The sequence below is a fragment of the Alosa sapidissima genome, chromosome 1, assembly GCF_018492685.1.
Source record: "Alosa sapidissima isolate fAloSap1 chromosome 1, fAloSap1.pri, whole genome shotgun sequence".
In the NCBI taxonomy this organism is placed as follows: domain Eukaryota; kingdom Metazoa; phylum Chordata; class Actinopteri; order Clupeiformes; family Clupeidae; genus Alosa; species Alosa sapidissima.
The window spans coordinates 42,738,533-42,755,556 of record NC_055957.1 but is presented as its reverse complement, the minus strand read 5'-3'; the positions used below and the strand labels follow the sequence as shown (position 1 = coordinate 42,755,556).

The 17,024-nt window shown below is 42.3% G+C and overlaps 1 protein-coding gene across 4 annotated transcripts in view; it reads left to right on the top strand.

Moving 5' to 3' along the window:
- The window catches only part of ankrd12 (ankyrin repeat domain 12), a 55,853-nt gene that overhangs the window by 19,766 nt on the left and 19,063 nt on the right, over positions 1-17,024 (top strand). For all 4 annotated transcript variants that reach the window (XM_042095640.1, XM_042095657.1, XM_042095647.1 and 1 more), the window contains exon 2: positions 16,854-16,967. In XM_042095640.1, the coding sequence (XP_041951574.1) occupies positions 16,908-16,967 (60 nt within the window). In that variant the 5' untranslated portion in view covers positions 16,854-16,907. The remainder of the gene's footprint in view (positions 1-16,853; positions 16,968-17,024) is intronic.

Here is a 17,024-nt window from a genome sequence, read left to right as displayed (position 1 = left end):
ACAAAACGATGCGTTTTCCACTCATTATTTTAACGGAACTGTTTAAATTCAAAGTTTGTACTGTCTTGAGTCTGTTAGGCAGTTAGGCAGGCATAAAAGGCACGTTTAGATTTTGCCCCCAGGCCTAGCATTGTAGATCACTTTTTCCTATCAACAGTATTACGTGGATCTCGTATAGCGATTGAGATCCATGTACAAATCGTCCAGATTTCTCCTTTAACCTAATTATCATCGAGGCGCTAGTGCTCTCTAGGGAATACTGCCCTGATCTTGAACTGGTCCTTGACACGCTGATATTGAACTGGTCCTCCTAGACCAGTGCTCTGTTATCTGGTCCTCAGCAGTAGTCTCAACAGGCCGTGTGTGTGTTTGTTCGTGTACCCCCATGCGTCCTTACTTTAAATCTCTCCCATGTTTCTGAAATTACTACCTATATCAATACTCCCTCTTAGATGTCCAGGCTAAAGGCGTTATGCAATCAGAGAGAGAGAGACTCATTGGGAGCTCCATGTTGTGGTGAGGGATTACTGTCTACATCGGGACATACTGGGATGTTGTTGGTTTTTTCCCCCCAGTTGTATGATTTAAACAGACAGTTCTAGGGCGACAAGCAGATCTCTCTCTGTCTCTCTCTCTCTGTCTCTCTCTCTCTCTCTCTCTCTCTCTCTCTCTCTCTCTCTCTCTCTCTCTCTCTCTCTGTCTCTCTCTCTCTGTCTCTCTCTCTCTCTCTCTCTCTCTCTCTCTCTCTAAAAATATATTGGTATGCGTGAGACTCTTTGTGTGTAGAGCAGCAGGGCAGAAATTGTGTGTGAGACAGAGAGGGGGAGGGGCAAGAGAAGGAAACGAAGGAGGGAGAGGTAGCGAGACGGAGGGTGGAGAATAAGCAGGGGAGGAAGGGATAATAGCTGGGCTTTTACCTCTTTGTTGCCTCAGCCATGGAGCTAGCATTCTGATTGGACAGTCTCAGGGAGATGGGTGTGGCTTTATAATGCTGATTTTATGTGTGTGAGATATTTTAAAGCCCATATCTAAATCCAGTCTGTCGTCAAGAGAGCCACATGCATGCATTAACGTACACACGCGTGATCATTCATACATAAAGATGCACACATAATCCAAGTGCAAAGCACATAAAAATAATCCATCGGATGTGTGTGTGCAGTTTTATATGAACACAAGCCACATGTTGCCGGCTGGCATTGTATGTTATTTACGTCACACACACACACACACACACACACACACACACACACACACACACACAGAGAGGAGAGGGGGGCACACCCACACCGAGGATACGTAACACAAGCCATCTTGTTGGAAGCTCCACGTTCCAAACACGTTTGTTAAGCACATGGCCTGTGCGTGCTTGTGTGTGATTGGAGAGCGAAGCAGAGAAAGGGGGAGGATGGGATTGAGGGAGCGAGAGATGGAGAAAGAGGGAAAGAGCGGAAAGGGGGCAGGGTGCCGAATGAGAGAGGGGGATGGAGAAGGAAGGGTGAGAGAGAGAGAGAGAAATCTGCTATTCTTAGTCCATCTGTGTCCCTCTGCAGTCTGTGGAATCATGTTTCTTCTCGGCTTAGGCTGTTAGCTCTATACACGCTCTGTGTGTGTGTGTGTGTGGGTATTCTCTTGCACATGCACATATGCTTGTGTTTGTGTATGGTAGTGCACACATATGCATGAATGTGTATGTGAAAGCATAATGGATGGGGTGGTGGGTGTGCCTGTGTGTGTATTCACTTGCATATGCTTGTGTTTGTGTGTGAGAGAGAGAGAAGGGGCAAAAAGATGTATGACGCCCAGGCACATTTCTCCATTCACATGGCATATAAACACAGAATAACCACAGACACACAGACCAGTGGTTCTGTTGGCGCGCACACATACACACTTGTCCACACACACGACCTCCTACACCTATACCCAAATTGACGCAGTGCTAGAAAGGTTTCTTGCAGAGTGCCATAGCAACGGTTGCTCAGGCAAAGGCAGAGCATTGGGTTTACTTCTACGCCACTCGCTCGGAGCAAGTGTGTGTGCGGCAGCTTGCCTGTGCGCCGGCTCTGGAGTGAAACTGGCCGCAGACATGCGTGCATGTATTTGTAAGATAAATGGGTGTGTGTCTGGCCGTATGTGATCTATTGAGTGTGAGCCTGTGCACGTGCAACTTATGTATTGGTATAGATATGCTGGCATCTTCTGTCTAACTCTCCGGCAGTCTTCTGTGATGGAGTTGATTAGCAGCCTACTGTAACAGAGACACTGGTGGTCTTCTGGTGGAATTTACCAGCAGCTCTCTTATGAGGTGGAGATGGTCTTTGGTGTTGTTGCCTGATCCTCCCTTCTCATGAGTGGAGTGTCTTTAATGGACTGGTAGGGCTACAGTCCTCTTGTATCTGTTAGATATAGAGATGCACCGATTGCAATTTTCTGGGCCGATACCGATTTCCGATTTTTCATAGAGTTTGACCTGCCGATACCAATTTTAGCCAATTCCGATTTCATTTCTTCTCACCATTTTACAGCAGAGACACAAATAGTTATTTTTTTATCTTTTCATTGATAGAACATGTTAATATAGAAAGGCAATCAACTTATCAATAATGAAATGGCTCTTTAAAACATGGAACCGGTGAGGAGACAGATTCTTCTTCAAGTCTAACTTCAGCTGCAGTATCAAATTATGGAACACCCATTTTTTCTTCACATTCAATATCCAACTAAAGATATAAGAACAATTTTCATGATACATTTCAACATGCTACCATGGAACATATTTTCATATGCATTGATGAATTTATGGGAGGGCGAGGGAAAAGTGGGAGTAGGCTATCAAGCAAACACAGGGGAGGAGAAGTGCTAATAGTGATTAGGTGCTCCACCATATATGAAAACGCCGTCTGTTTTGCGGTGCAAAAGTTAAATCCAAATTCCTGTTAAATGCATCCATTAGGCCAGCGGTCCCCAACCACCGGGCCGCGGCGGACATTCATAACCGGGCCGTAGCCTACTACATGAGTTTAAAAAAAAAAAATGCGTGCAAACTAAATAAGAGGATAGATATTGAGGCACAGTTGTTAGAGAGCGTGAATGGGGTCACCGTGGTACGCTATCCAAGTTGGTTGGTTGCAGGTCACTGGCCAGAGTGTTTGAGTTGCGAGAGCCGCTGCAGAGATTTCTTACAGAAAAAAAAGTCACCGTTAGCTGCATATTTTAGTGATGAGGACTGGGTGTCAACTCGCTTACCTGTGTGACCTATTCGGGTTGCTTAATGACCTCAACCTGTCACTCCAGGGGAGAATGACTACTGTCTTTAAACTGGCAGATAAAGTCGCTGCATTTAAAGCCAAGCTTGATTTGTGGGGATGACGAGTGGATCGGGGCGTATTTGATATGTTCCAAACAGTAGTGGGGGTTTTGGGAGAGACTGAGGAAGGGCCCTTTCTCTCGCAGCTGGTGCGCGATCACCTTGTTGCGCTTTCAAATGAGTTTGAGCGTTACTTCCCATCCTCCAAAGATCCACGGCAAACCAATGAGTGGGTCCGCAACCCATTTGTCAATATCCCGAATAGTCCTAACTTGTCAGCAGGAGGAAGATCGAAATTGCAAATGATGGTGGTCTTAAGAGTGTGTGCTATGAGGAAACCTCTCTGGCGGGTTTTTGGATGAAACCCAAAGCAGAATATCCCGAGATGGCCGTAAAAGCGCTGAAAACGTTGCTACCATTTCCCACGACGTATCTATGCGAGGCCGGGTTTTCGGCAATGACTGCAACTAAGACCAAATTGCAACTAAGACCAAATTGCGCAATCGACTGGACATTTCAAACACACTGAGGGTGTCACTGTCTTCCATCACCCCCAGATGGAACCTTCTTGTTGCAGGAAAATAAGCACAGGGCTCCCACTGTATTCGTAATGCACATTTAGTTCCCATGTTTTGTTACCATGTTCCCATGTTTTGTTAAGCATGTTCACACATGATGGATGTAGCTTCAAGTTGTTCAATTTTCATAGTTCATAGCCTATTGTAAAGCAGTAAATAGTTTGAGTATTTATTTTTTTAGTGTAGTAGAACTACTAGGGTTACTGTATGTCGCTGCTTGTTGACATCTTATCATGTAGCTTATGATCGCTAAACTTTGATTATTTTTAATGTTGCAATCGGTTATCTCCGTTCAGCAGCGCTTGTTGTTCAGCTGCGGGCACGCAATTAGCGGCAGTAGGGTTGTGCCGATGGTGATGGTTGACAGACATCACGATGGGAAGCAACCATCGTGATGCCATGCCCCCACATGCCAGTCACTAATTCCTGCTGAAACAGGCTAAAACATAAAAAAAACCTTTCCCTGGAAATGAAATTGAGCCTACTTTAAAGGCTGCCATCACGTATTATTCTACCGTCTTGTAAAATAAAAGACGTATTAGTCTACCGTCTTATTCAAATAATTCCTGACTGTGACGTGAATGTGTAATTGTCTTTTTGTAGCCTACACGTCTCGCAGGCCTATAGCCTACATTGGACATAAAAAATGTAGCCTAATGTTTTAGCAGAAAATAGTCCTATTGAATTATTATTGTTCGGTTACGACTAGGACATTCTACCGCTCAGCGAGCGCCAAATGTGTCTTTCTCCTCTGTCTTAAAATAATCAATTTCTTTCGTTAATTATAGGATCAGAATGTAGCCTATCCGTCTTTTACTGTAAGGCTTGTATTTCATGCATTTAGCAAAAGTCCCAGACAGAAGCGGATTGGTAATCGGGATTCGTTTTTTGTAAAAGTTTTTTACTAAAATTAATACTTTTAATAAAGTGACAGCTTAGTAAATTCCACACAGTAGGCCTATGGCAAAGCACAGCGTTTGCTGCATAGAAAAACTCAGTAGCCCTACATCCAGCCCTGAGTGTTGGCCTGGTTGCTAGCTTCTTCAAACTTTGCAAACTCAGCTGGGTGTTACAATTGCGGAGCACGAGTGCATTTGACCGACATAAAATCGGCATGTCTCAGACTGACTGGCCTGTCGCCGGTCATGGCCGATCACGTGAAAATCGGCCAATTTCAGTCACCAGCCGATCTATCGGTGCATCTCTAGTTAGATACATCTGTCATTGCCGGTCCGCGACAAGACTGCTCATCCGCAGAGCCCCGGAGTCAAATTATGCTGTATTTCTGTCACTTGTTTGATAATTTGCTGCACAATTCATCAAGGAACCGTGGACCGTGATCGTGGAACCGTGGGAAAATAAAATAAATGTTTCCGCAATCAGGAGGAAACGCATGTTAATTTCGTATCATCAAACATAGAGGCATAAAATTAAGTGGAAGTGGTATGAATGTTTATTCAATGCATGTATGTGCACGTCTTCGCGAGAAACTGAAACCACTCCATAACGTTGTAGCAAAAATCCGCTTCAACCTGTTGGAAGGCTATTAAAAAGGCTAACAACATTTAATAGAACAAAGTGGATTCTTGTAACTTCCATAAAAACGCTACCCTGGAAATCCAGAGTTCTCCCGAAGGCACAATTGAATTGTCTCTGCAAGACACTCTGGCAATGAGTAATAATGCATGATACTTTTACCAGTTGCATCGTGAGGAACCAATCACATCGATGTATTTGATATAGGCGGGCCAGGAGGCGAGCTAAACAGTTGACGACAGCGCTGCAATGAATCGGTAAGTGAACATTGGTCGTAGTGTTATCAAATTGCGTCGAAGTCCGGAATCTGTCAGTAGCGTGTGTTGTAGTGTGATCCAATTGCGTGCAGTGAGATTTTCAGATGCATGCTTGGTGCCGCCCCTTGAGTTGGGCCATTTTCATTATTCGTGGCCAGACCCTTAATCTTTCTAGATTACCAGGGTCTGGATTTTCCAGGCTATAAAAACACAGTAGAGACTGGATTATACACTGTCTAGCATTGTGTATCGTATAGTTAGATTTGAATATAACATGGCCAAAAGCTATTGTAGCCTAATTATTCTTCCTGTTTAATAAATATCTCCAGATCAGTGAATTACACCTATCTGCACAAAAGATTGTCCTGAATCCTTACAATCGTGTTTGTGGGCCCTGTGACACCTCAAAGTCTGCCATGACCGGGCCTCAGGTCAAAGAAGTTTGAGAGAGGCTGTGTTAGATCTTAAAATCAGTATTTATGGTGTAGGTCAACAAATCTCTAATGTTTTTATTGATTGGTCTTTTCTAGTAAATAGCCTTCTGGGGTGCTTACAAAATTGTAGAAATGTTGTCTTTGGTTGACGAAGTTATAAGACTTTTAATCAACCTCTGTGCTTGCATTGGATAACCACTGTCTTGTATTATCTTTGATCATTCGTCTTCTGTGGTGTTGGTAATCAGCTCACTGTGTTTTTGCTGAACAGTTGTCCTCAGTCTGAGCATTGATGAGCTGTGTCGTTGTCTTTGATGAAGTTGTGTGCAGTAGTGGAGATGTTGAAGGTGCTGAGAACTCTGGCTGTGTTGGTCTGATGTAATCAGTCTGACCTTTGACCTTACTTTCTTTCTCGCTTTCTTGCTTGCTCTCCTTCCCTTCCCTGGAACCTTCCCTGTATTTTGTTTGAAGTGCTCTGTAACGTGCGCGCGTGAGCCCATCTGGGCATTTTCTGATCAGATTAAACATTTGTGATGTTTTGGCCATGCCAGGCCCACCTGCCTTTAGTCACATTTTTCACATTGGCCCCATTAGTGTGTGTGTGTGTGTGTGTGTGTGTGTGTGTGTGTGTGTGTGTGTGTGTGTGTGTGTGTGTGTGTGTGTCATATAAAGCCTTTGCTGATGCTCTCTGTTGTGAAAGCATGCAAAGCATCTGGGCATATGTACGCATGCCACCACTTCATTACTGCCAGCATTCTTCGCGTGATGAATTTCGTTAAAATATCAATAACGTGAAACATGGCATTTGGCCTTGTCGGACGTCTGTGTTTTTCATGTAAAAGTGTGTGTGTGTGTGTGTGTGTTTCGTAAAGGTTCTTCTAGAGAGAGAGAGAGAGAAGGAGACCGTTGTGCTTAACGTGCCATCACACCCTAAATCACCCTTAGTGTAATTCCGCTGACTGCCCACATGCTGGGTTGACCTGACTCGGTCCATGTAAACAAAGTCATTTCCTGTGTGTCCAGCTTGCCGAAGTATAGCGTCATCAGGCATGGCTGGACAACAGCTTGTAATACCAGCATAGGCTTTCTAATGAGGAGACACAGCACTCAAAAAATCCTCCATAGAAATGCATGGAGTTAGTTTGTAACAGCAATATAGCAGTTGTCTACATATCCCGCCCCTTCCGTGGCAAAAAATTCAACATGTGAATACATTGTGCCAATCATGTGGTGTGTTGTGAAATACATTGTGCCAATCCCGTGTGACTGGAGCAAGGTTGGTGTCGTAAAGCCTTTTTGCCTGGAATAGATGCCCGTTAAGTGGCCAAAATGCATTGCAATATGGCTGCCGAGTGGAGGGACTTGCCTAAAATGACTTTGATACCAGTGCAAATCCGGAGGTCGGGATGAGCACTGTGGATCTCATGATCCCATATAGCTCTGAGCACGCTGGGCTCTCGCCTTCCGTCACTAAAATAGTTAGTGCTTAGTCCTAGGCTAAAAGAAAATTAAAGGAGAAATATGGTGAGTTTTTACATAGATCTCTGTTTCCCAAGGTCACTGAGTACTGTCTGTACGGGCAAAAAAAGATGCTACACTCTGGGGGTATGTTCATGAGCCGCTATGTTTATGCACCCACAGTATAGCGCTGTAGCTGCCTAACTGTTTTAGCTGTTGGCTAAAGCAACTCGAGCTAGGTAAAACCAATTGTTTTCATTTTCTTCGTACCAACATAACTCGGTGACATTGAGAAATGGAGATCTATGTTAAAAAATTACCGTATCCTTTAAATGAAAATCTCTACTGAAAAAATCTGTGTGTGGATGATATTTCTTACTTGCAATTTGGTTTTGATGAAAGTGTTAGCTACACTAATAAATGGAAATGGAAAGGAGGCCTGTGGAGCTGCATATGAGGCTCCAGAGCTGTGAAGTGTAATGATATCACTGTAAATATGCTGAGCATTACTCATCCTCTTGGAAGAGCCAAAGGCTCTATCCTTCTGCTGCCATAGCCAAAGAGGCCAGTGAAAACATACTAGAAACACTGAACTATTGTGGGCAAATGGAGTCTGAAGGATGCCTGTCTGGCTGGAAATGTGAGCTTGCTGAAAGTTTATTGATACAGTTGTGCACTTAAGTTTGGCAAAGTGCATCCTAGTTCTGTAACAGAGAAACATAGATCTGTAACAGAGAAGCATAGATCTGTAACAGAAGGAACATGCTGTATATGGATAGTTATATAAACGCTTTTGTATTCTATCATTAATGCCACACCAAAACTAAACACAGTCCTTAGATGTCGATGTTGTAACATGCATCTTATCCCTTGTGATGGTAGACAGCAGGTCTAAGTTAATCTTATGCTTCAGAGTAATGCGCGTAGACCTTGGAGCTGCAGCTATCGATTTTTTTTTTTTTTTTGAATCGAGTATTCTATCGATTTTTTTCATCGATTAATTGAGTAATCAGATAAAAATGTTTTTGTTAAGTGCAATTTATTTATATGCACAACAAATGTCATGCTGCAAACTAGTTCTACTCACTTCAAAGTAAATTAATTTTTTTGTTGTATTGCTGACTTGCAATTGAACTCTTACTCCTTAAAGTTTCCAGAGCTTAACATAATACTCCTCATACTCATCAGACATTAGGCTAAGGCCATCCTTAAAAATATTTTCGTTTGCCGTAACCCGACCGACCCTGTCAATTTAGAACCGACCCAAATATTTATTTTTTTCCCCTTCTAGTCCGACCGACTTGCCGGTTGTAAACTTGCGTTAATACCGACCGATTGTTTTTTTTTTTTACTCTAAACAACCAATACAAATGCAATAAAATAATAGTTCTTTTAGTAGGCCCAAGTATTGTGAATATAAATTACCTACATGCAAACGTGGCTCACTTAAAAAAAAAAAAAAACCTGTGGCGTCCTCTACACCATTGGTTTTACGCATGTCACTTCGTTTCATTCACACAAACTGATAACGCTGTTACGAAGTTCTGGAAGAACTGTGGCCAGATCTTTTCTCATCCCTTCTCCCCCTAGTCTAGCGGTGACCGTGTCGGAGTATTGAAATTGGTTGTGGTCTATTCAGCATTTCTCAAAATATGGGTCCGCAACATGGAGACTGCTGGTCCGCGGAGTCGTGGAGTGAAATTAGGCCCGGTGCTTCATCTGATAATTTGCTGCGCAGTTGATCAAGAAACCGCGAATCGACAAAAAAAGAAAACAAACGTTTCTGCTATCGGTGTCATTAAACATGGAGCCCTACAATTAAGTGGTGGTATGAGCATTCATTCAATGCACGTCTGCGCGAGAGAAACTGAAACTATTCGATAACGTTGGTATCAAAGCTCCGCTTCAACCTGTTGGAAGGCTATTTATTTATTTAACGAAACTTAGAACGACGTTGTTTTTTGGAACTTCCTTAGAAACAGAGCAGACTGTATAATACACTGTATAGCATTGAGTATTGTATAGTCAAATTTCAATATAACGTGGCCAAGAGCTATTGTAGCCTTCTTTCTGGGTACATGTAGATGAGCCCTATGACCCAAAAGTCTGCCATGACCGGGCCTCAGGTCAAAGAAGTTTGAGAAAGGCTGGTCTATATAACCTGCATCAGAATGAGGTTTGCAATGGTGCGCCTGAAGGCACGGGTTGAAGACCCAGTCAGATACGTCACGATATGCACATTTGTGTAAATTCATTCCTAGGTAATCACCATGACCAAAATTGAACTTTTTTTTTTTTACTTTGAATCTTGAAAAAAAAAAAATATTGACCTACCTATCGACCCATTTTTAATTTTTTTTTGGCTGTTACTGCAAACAAAAATATTTTTAAGGATGGCCTAAAGCTGTTACAAATACCGTATTCTAACTAGCGGTAGTACATTAAATCAGCTAACATCAATGTTTACGCTGCCTTGTGTCTGCGACGCTTGGTGAGCGTACTGGATGCTTTCGGCACTCAAATGTTGAATCATCGTTGACGTGCTGTTGTGAGTCGTCAGTTTTGCTTTGCAGTGGACCCATTGCACCTTGTTGTCTTGAAATGATCCCAAAATGTTGGATCTTCTCTTCCTTTTAAGGACGTTTTCTTGGCTCTGTCATCACGCCAACTTAATTCTGAAAGTGGTGTGCGCGTCAGTGATAACAGTCCGTGTGAAACAATGACCCCAGAGCTGAACAGGCCACATAACGCAAGTGATCGGAATTAAACGAAGCCTCGAGGCAGAGAATTTGCCTCGGATCATTTTTTGTAATCAAATTATTAGTGCTGTCAAACGATTAAAATTTTTAATCACGATTAATCGCTGAATTCCTATAGTTAATCACGATTAATCACATATTTTATCGCATGATTAAAATTCTATTATTTTGCATTGCTGAACTTTCCAGGAGTCCATATTAACAATATAAAGCAATTATTGCTTATCTTGATTGGGATTCAAATGAAAGCAAAGCAAGTTACTTCATTAACTTAACTTTAAGACGTAGGTCTATTTGATTATTTCAAATCAAATTTCAAAAGATGTGCAGCAGACCTGAGGCAACACAATATATTCAGAAATATAGCTAATAAAGGGCATAACAAACTACTATATTCATCATCTTTGAGTTCAGTTGAAAATAAGGAACTTTTCGACATGAGTGCACTGCCATTTTATAGGCTTACAGTCTATGGTGCACTGTTACTTGCCACACACATCAGCGCCGAAGTTTTTAACACTCAAACACTGGATGAACAATGGATTTTATGGAGCGGCGTTGACCAAATATAAATGAATCGTGATTTACACGGCAGCAAGTGTGACAAGTGTGATGCTGGTGTGCAGAGTTGTATTGAAAAGAATGGAATCTAATGTACAGTAAATGAATGTCGAAAACAGAGTGCATCACACTCATGTCGGCATCGGTGTCCACAGCAATTTAAAACCTCATTCAGCTGACCGGGAGTTCAGAACTGTGTTGGTGTTTACTATACGAATCTACTCTTTGGCCAGCTTGTAAGCCCAAACAAGTGTGTGCAGCATGCCTTTACGTAGCCTACTAAAGGCGCATAATAAAGATAGGCTACATTTAATCTGAATCACGCCCCATTTTAGCGGAAAACAAGTTAACATTATTATATATCATTGATTCCAAAGACAGCTAGCCTAATCACACCTTGATGTTACATCTAGTTATTAATTTACAGGCCATTCAATCATTTTACTAACAGGGCAGTTATGAAGAATTATGTGTATGCAACTTACTCATGTCGAAACTATGTACATTACAACCCATTCAGCACGTAGCTACACTTACCATATCCCATGTAAAACGGTTAGCTTGCTAGCTAGCTAACTGTGGAACTTCAGTATAACAGGCATAGCCAATTATCTCACCTAGTTGTAGGAAAAAGGCTACGTTCATATTACAAGTGATAGAATGAATGTGTGACTTATGTTTAGTTGATGTTATGACATGTAAAGTTAAGCTTGCCGAACTTAGTCAGCCACGGGCAGTTTGACTGTGCCTACATTCGTGACACTCTTGTTAGTAGGCTAGGCTATAAACTGGAAAGAGCAGAAAATAGGAACATAATGGTCACATTAATCCCATAAACACACAGATAACTCTTACACCAACCTTATTTTGTGCCTTTTATTCACGTTTGTTTCAAGATTTAGTAAGTATAAGCCCTTTTCGCTCCCCACTTTGATGCAGCATAGGTTTCCATTATCCAAACAGTTCCCGTTCCCCTAAAAGGGGGGGTCTAGCTAGATCCAGTGTGGTGTTGTAGTTGTTCTAACGTTACTAGCTGTTGCAACAGCATGTGAAAAAACTACAAAGTTTGTTACACCAAAAGAACGTTAATCTCGCAATAAAAAAATTGACGCTGTTAAAATAGGTTTACGTTAACGCCGTTAATAACACATTTAACTGACGGCACTACAAATTATTCAAGTTACCCGTGATCATTTCAGCCCTAGTAGACCATATCTCCTTCTTAGATTATGCTAAGGTGAATTGATATTGTGTATTACTGTATATTATGTTATCACATTGTGTTGAACAACATTGTGTCAACATGTGTTGAGGGCAGCACATAATCACATACAGTGGTGCTAACATGAGGCCTAGACTTCCTCTCCTTGTTAGATTGTGTTACGTTATATCATCATGCTCTCCTCGAGAGCTTCTGCTTTTGTGATTCAATGACCCATTAGACATCTTGTGTTATGTGGAAGAGCATCATCTATAGCGGTGTTGGTGAGAAGACAACACTTCTGTTGTTTTGTACTGTGCTGTAGCACGTCCTCTCCTGGAATAATTGTTTGAAGGTGTCATGCTGTTGCATTCATTTATGTCATGTTGTGTGATGGTGTATTAGGTTATGTCATATTGCGTGAGGTGGCAGTGCATTTTATGTAGTGCTGTTGTCTGTCTGCCTCTGCCGCTCTCATGCTATCGTGTCCTCTCTTTCTCACTGCCTTTCCCGCTTTCTTTCTTTCATACTCTTTCTTCTGTACCTTTTTTCTTTGCGCCCATCTCTCTCACTCGTCGTATCTCCCTTTAGTTTCTATCTCAATCTTTCTTTGTATGCTGTGCACCAGGTTGCTTCATTTTCCCCGATGGTCAGACACCACAGACGGTCAGACTCTGCTCCAGGCGGCCTTTTCTGTCAGGCCTTGCCTCGGAGCAACCCCCTGGGTCGTCACTACCCAGACAGTCAGGCTAGCTGCTGACTGAGTGTTATTCCAGTCAGCTGTCATACCTGGCTGGTAGTGGCTTTGCGTTTTCTGGGAAGAGGTTGTGTGTCCTTCCCTGGGATAAATGCAGAGACCAAATTTCCCTCACAGGATCAAAAGAGTATATATACTTATACTTTTTGAGGAGATCAACCATCATTTGTTTCCACTTTACTAAAGGATATAATTAACACGCATATATTTGAATATTAACCAAAGAACCGAAAACAGCGGCCAAACTGTTATTTTATATCGGTATCGATATCCACCCAGAACTTCAATTGGTGGATCTCTGAATGTAATTCATGTCACTCTTCACTACAATTCTGGAATGACTTGCAGAAGAAAAAAAAAATGCACTCCACTAAAGGCAAACTGCTGCTGTTGACACAGCAATGGTAACCATAGCCATGCCTAGTCCCTCTGCTCTCATCTCCTGAGAATGGCCATCCGCAGAGTAAAGGGCACGGAAACGCACACACACACACACACACACACACACAGCCTCTTGTAAGCAAAGGTGCTGATGTGTCCTAATAAGTGAGGCAGAGACTAGGCTGATGGTGGCTATGAGGCCCCTGTAGGCCCTTTGGATCTCATAGCAGCAGGGACCTATGGGGCCAGGAGACCAGAGAGCCTGCTGCTGCTCCTCTAACAGTGTTACTTGAGCAACTGCAAACACGCATGCACGGTTCGGTCTTTTATGAGGTACCAGTAGAGCCTGATTCTCTGACCATGAGGGACTAAATGACTGACTGAGTCTGTGGTGGACTGCAAACCTAGGGTGTATTGAAGTGATGAAGAAGGGTGTGTTAAAGGCCTGAGGTGCTCACGGCTCACAGAGAGGGTGGTGTCCACGCTCGTCTGTGTGGTCACAGTCTGTGTTGCTTGCGGTTTTTAAATGTATGTGTGTATGTCGGGGGGGGGGGGGGGGGGTGAGGGGTATGTATCAGTGCTCTGATTGGTCTCGGGGTCTGAAGTGTCAATGTTTCGGTCTCGCTGTCTACAGATAATTTGTGCCTCCGTAATTGGGCTGCTGTGGGTGAATGCTGTGAACTATGATTCAGCCTTGGCTGTAGTGTATTTCTGTATTTTTGGAGCCTTTGTCTGCATGGCATACTGAAATGTATCAGAGGGTTGAGCTCTCAGAAATCAGAATGATTTAGCCTGACGTTGTCATACTCAAAATTCTAGTCAGAATTTGAGTCTGGGTTTGCTTCATTGGGACGTAATTATGGGGCGTGTTTCAACTGACGGGGGGAAATGCCTCTGCACTCAATTGGATAGACCTAACCAATCAGAGCAACGAAAAATCTTATGTGAGCTGTAGGAAGAGGACCCGAACCATCCTTCTCCACAAATGCCTTAACATTGTTTAACAAGTTATTACGCTGTCAATATCTTGTACAATACCCGATAGTGAAATCTAAGACAACGAAATATATAGCAGGGTAGGCTATTCTGGAAAACAGATATTTCCCCTCCTTCGTTTAAAAAAATAAATAATAATAATTCCGTTCACACAGATGATGCAAACATGCTATATACAGCTGGGAAAGGGTGTCGCAAACCCCTCGAGCAAACAGGTATCCAACCAGAGATTTTAAACAAAGGAGGGAACAACATATCACAATGCAAGCACAATGTTTTCCCTTGATGAAAGTGCAACTGGAATTTTCCCACATATCCACTTTGCCTGAAGTTTTTTTTAGAAATAATAGTTTTCAGTGATAAAACCTCCGTTTTGATGTAAATGAAAGGCCAAACCGCATGGAAATAATATGCATTTTCCAATATGGGGTGTTAGAGGCCATCTGTCTAGCTTATATCCACAGCGTTTTTGTTTCAAATAAAATCAACCTAAGCATGCTCAGTTTGCAATTTGTAATTGTATGCCTCTTCACTGTTTCCTATGGAGTTGTTCGAGTTGATGTCCAAGTCAGTTGAGGCTGGATTGTCGGGCTCATCTGCGTTCTAAGGGTGGCGCTTCACAACAGGTCAATTGCTCCCCCACTACAGATGGTTATCAGGTTGTCACTGATATCAGTAACATCATTAATACTTATGAAGCAATACATTGGCAAGAATGCAGTATGTTTAAAAATAAAATGCCTTTTGCCCGCACCCTGGATGAAGAAAAAAACGTTAGCGACATTCTCAACAAGAAATTAATCTGCAGCAGTGTCAGTTTTGTACATGTAAATGTGAGTAAAAAACGGAACTTTGACACCAAAGAGCATCCAACTAAAAAAAAATGTGAAGACTTTTTAGGACTGAGCACACTGACAGCCTTTATTTCAAATAGCACGTGTGCTGTGATCAGTTGGGTAGTAGAAGAGGCGTGTTCATCTGTCCAGAGGTTGTTCAGGGCAGTAGAAAGCTTGTTTGTTTATCTGGAGATGATGAACCGTAATTCTAGGGTCACTCGCTCGCTCGTACTTATTTGTGTTGGTTATTTCCTGTCTGCAAGGAAACTGAATCCTATGATGTCACTTGCCTCAGTCATCCTTTGATCTTATTAACACAAACGCGCGCACACAGACACACGCATACACACACACATGCCTTGCTTACTCACAAACAAAATTTCCAAGTGTATAGTATTGTAGATTAGTGTAGTAGTACAATATGGGGCCTGGTCACCATTTCCTGTGTGTGTGGCTAAAGGAAGATGACAAAGCATGATGAAGGTGTAGACGGTGACTTCCCTGGTTAACTGGGTTACTTGAGTCATCTTCATCCTTATTGGTTTACTTGTGTCGTCAATGGAGACTCATAAAGCTATGTGTGTACACATGCGTGCTGGGATGCTTTTGGGATCGGTTGTGTCTGCTACGAACAGCAGAAGCGCCACGGAGCCTTTCATGTGGTCTGTGTGTGAAGGAGGGGGTGGTGTGTGTTTCAAATACATCTGGGTATGATTTAAAGGGAGAATGATGTTGGGTTGACTGGTTTTGGTTTGTCTGGTCTGTCGTGTCTGTCTATCCATCCATTTGTCTCTGGAGCTCTTAATTATTTTTTCTGCTCTGCATCAGCCAGTGTTTGCGTTGCTCGGGTCCTAGTTCTGCTTTCTCATTCACTTTCTGCTGTAAGTTTGAGTGCTTGGGAATGTCAGGCATCTTTGACAGAATGTATCCTAATTTCAATGTTGTCTGTGTGTGGGTGAGCGTGTATAGATCTGCTAGCAGAAAAAACACACCCCTGGCACTGAATTTTAGTGTGTTACCACATACACATAATGTGTTTGTGTAAACTACGGTTTCAACCATGTGAGTGTAGTTAGGTGTGGATTCCAGGGAGTGGTAAGTTGTTTTCGTTGTTGTTGTAGTTGTTTTAAATCATCTTTGTGGAAGAAGTATCTTTAATCATGTGACTACATCGTACCTTTTAACTGTCTCTGTGTGAAAGAATTTATTAGGATGCTTTTTCACTGGAGGTCTATTTGTGAAAAGTTTTTTTTTTTTTTTTTTTTTTTTTTAAATCCCTGTGCATTTATTGCATGTGCTGTAATGTCTGCATGTATGTATCTAAGTGTGTATAAGAGTTCATAAACAGGTTTATAAATGTGTGTGTACAGGAGTTTCTTAATGAGGTGTGTAGGACTATCACAATAATTATCACCTTATCGTACAATATGTGAATATATTGACAATAGCTTTTGCAGCTTTTGTTTACATTCTTGTCATTGATCATTATATTTGTTGTAGACTTGTGTTTAATGAGATGTCCCAAAATATAACGACAACTAACCTAACCTAAAGGTTTTCCATAACTTGTGCATATTGGTGTCTTCAAAACTATACTACTTTTGATTTGGCAGTTAAGTCTCTCAGCAGCGCAAGCTGTATCACTTAATCACTGTAGCTGTATCACTTAAAGTTGGAGTTGACAAAAAAACTGCAGTGTGTGTGAGTGAGATAAGCAGTTTATTAATGTCTGAGCGTGTGTGTTTTTGAAGCAGTTTCTTGACCTCTTTGTTTGTTTTGTGTGTTGCAGGTGCAGCATGCTCCCTGCTGGCCTTAGCTGCCGTAGCCAGAGAGTGGCAGCACCATGGCCAAGCCAGGCTCAGACAGAGACGGAGCCATGGTGGAGAAACAAGCTGGCAAGAAGGTGAGCTTCACATTCAGGTTACTTCATTTGGACCCATAGCCATGGGTAACTTTGGTT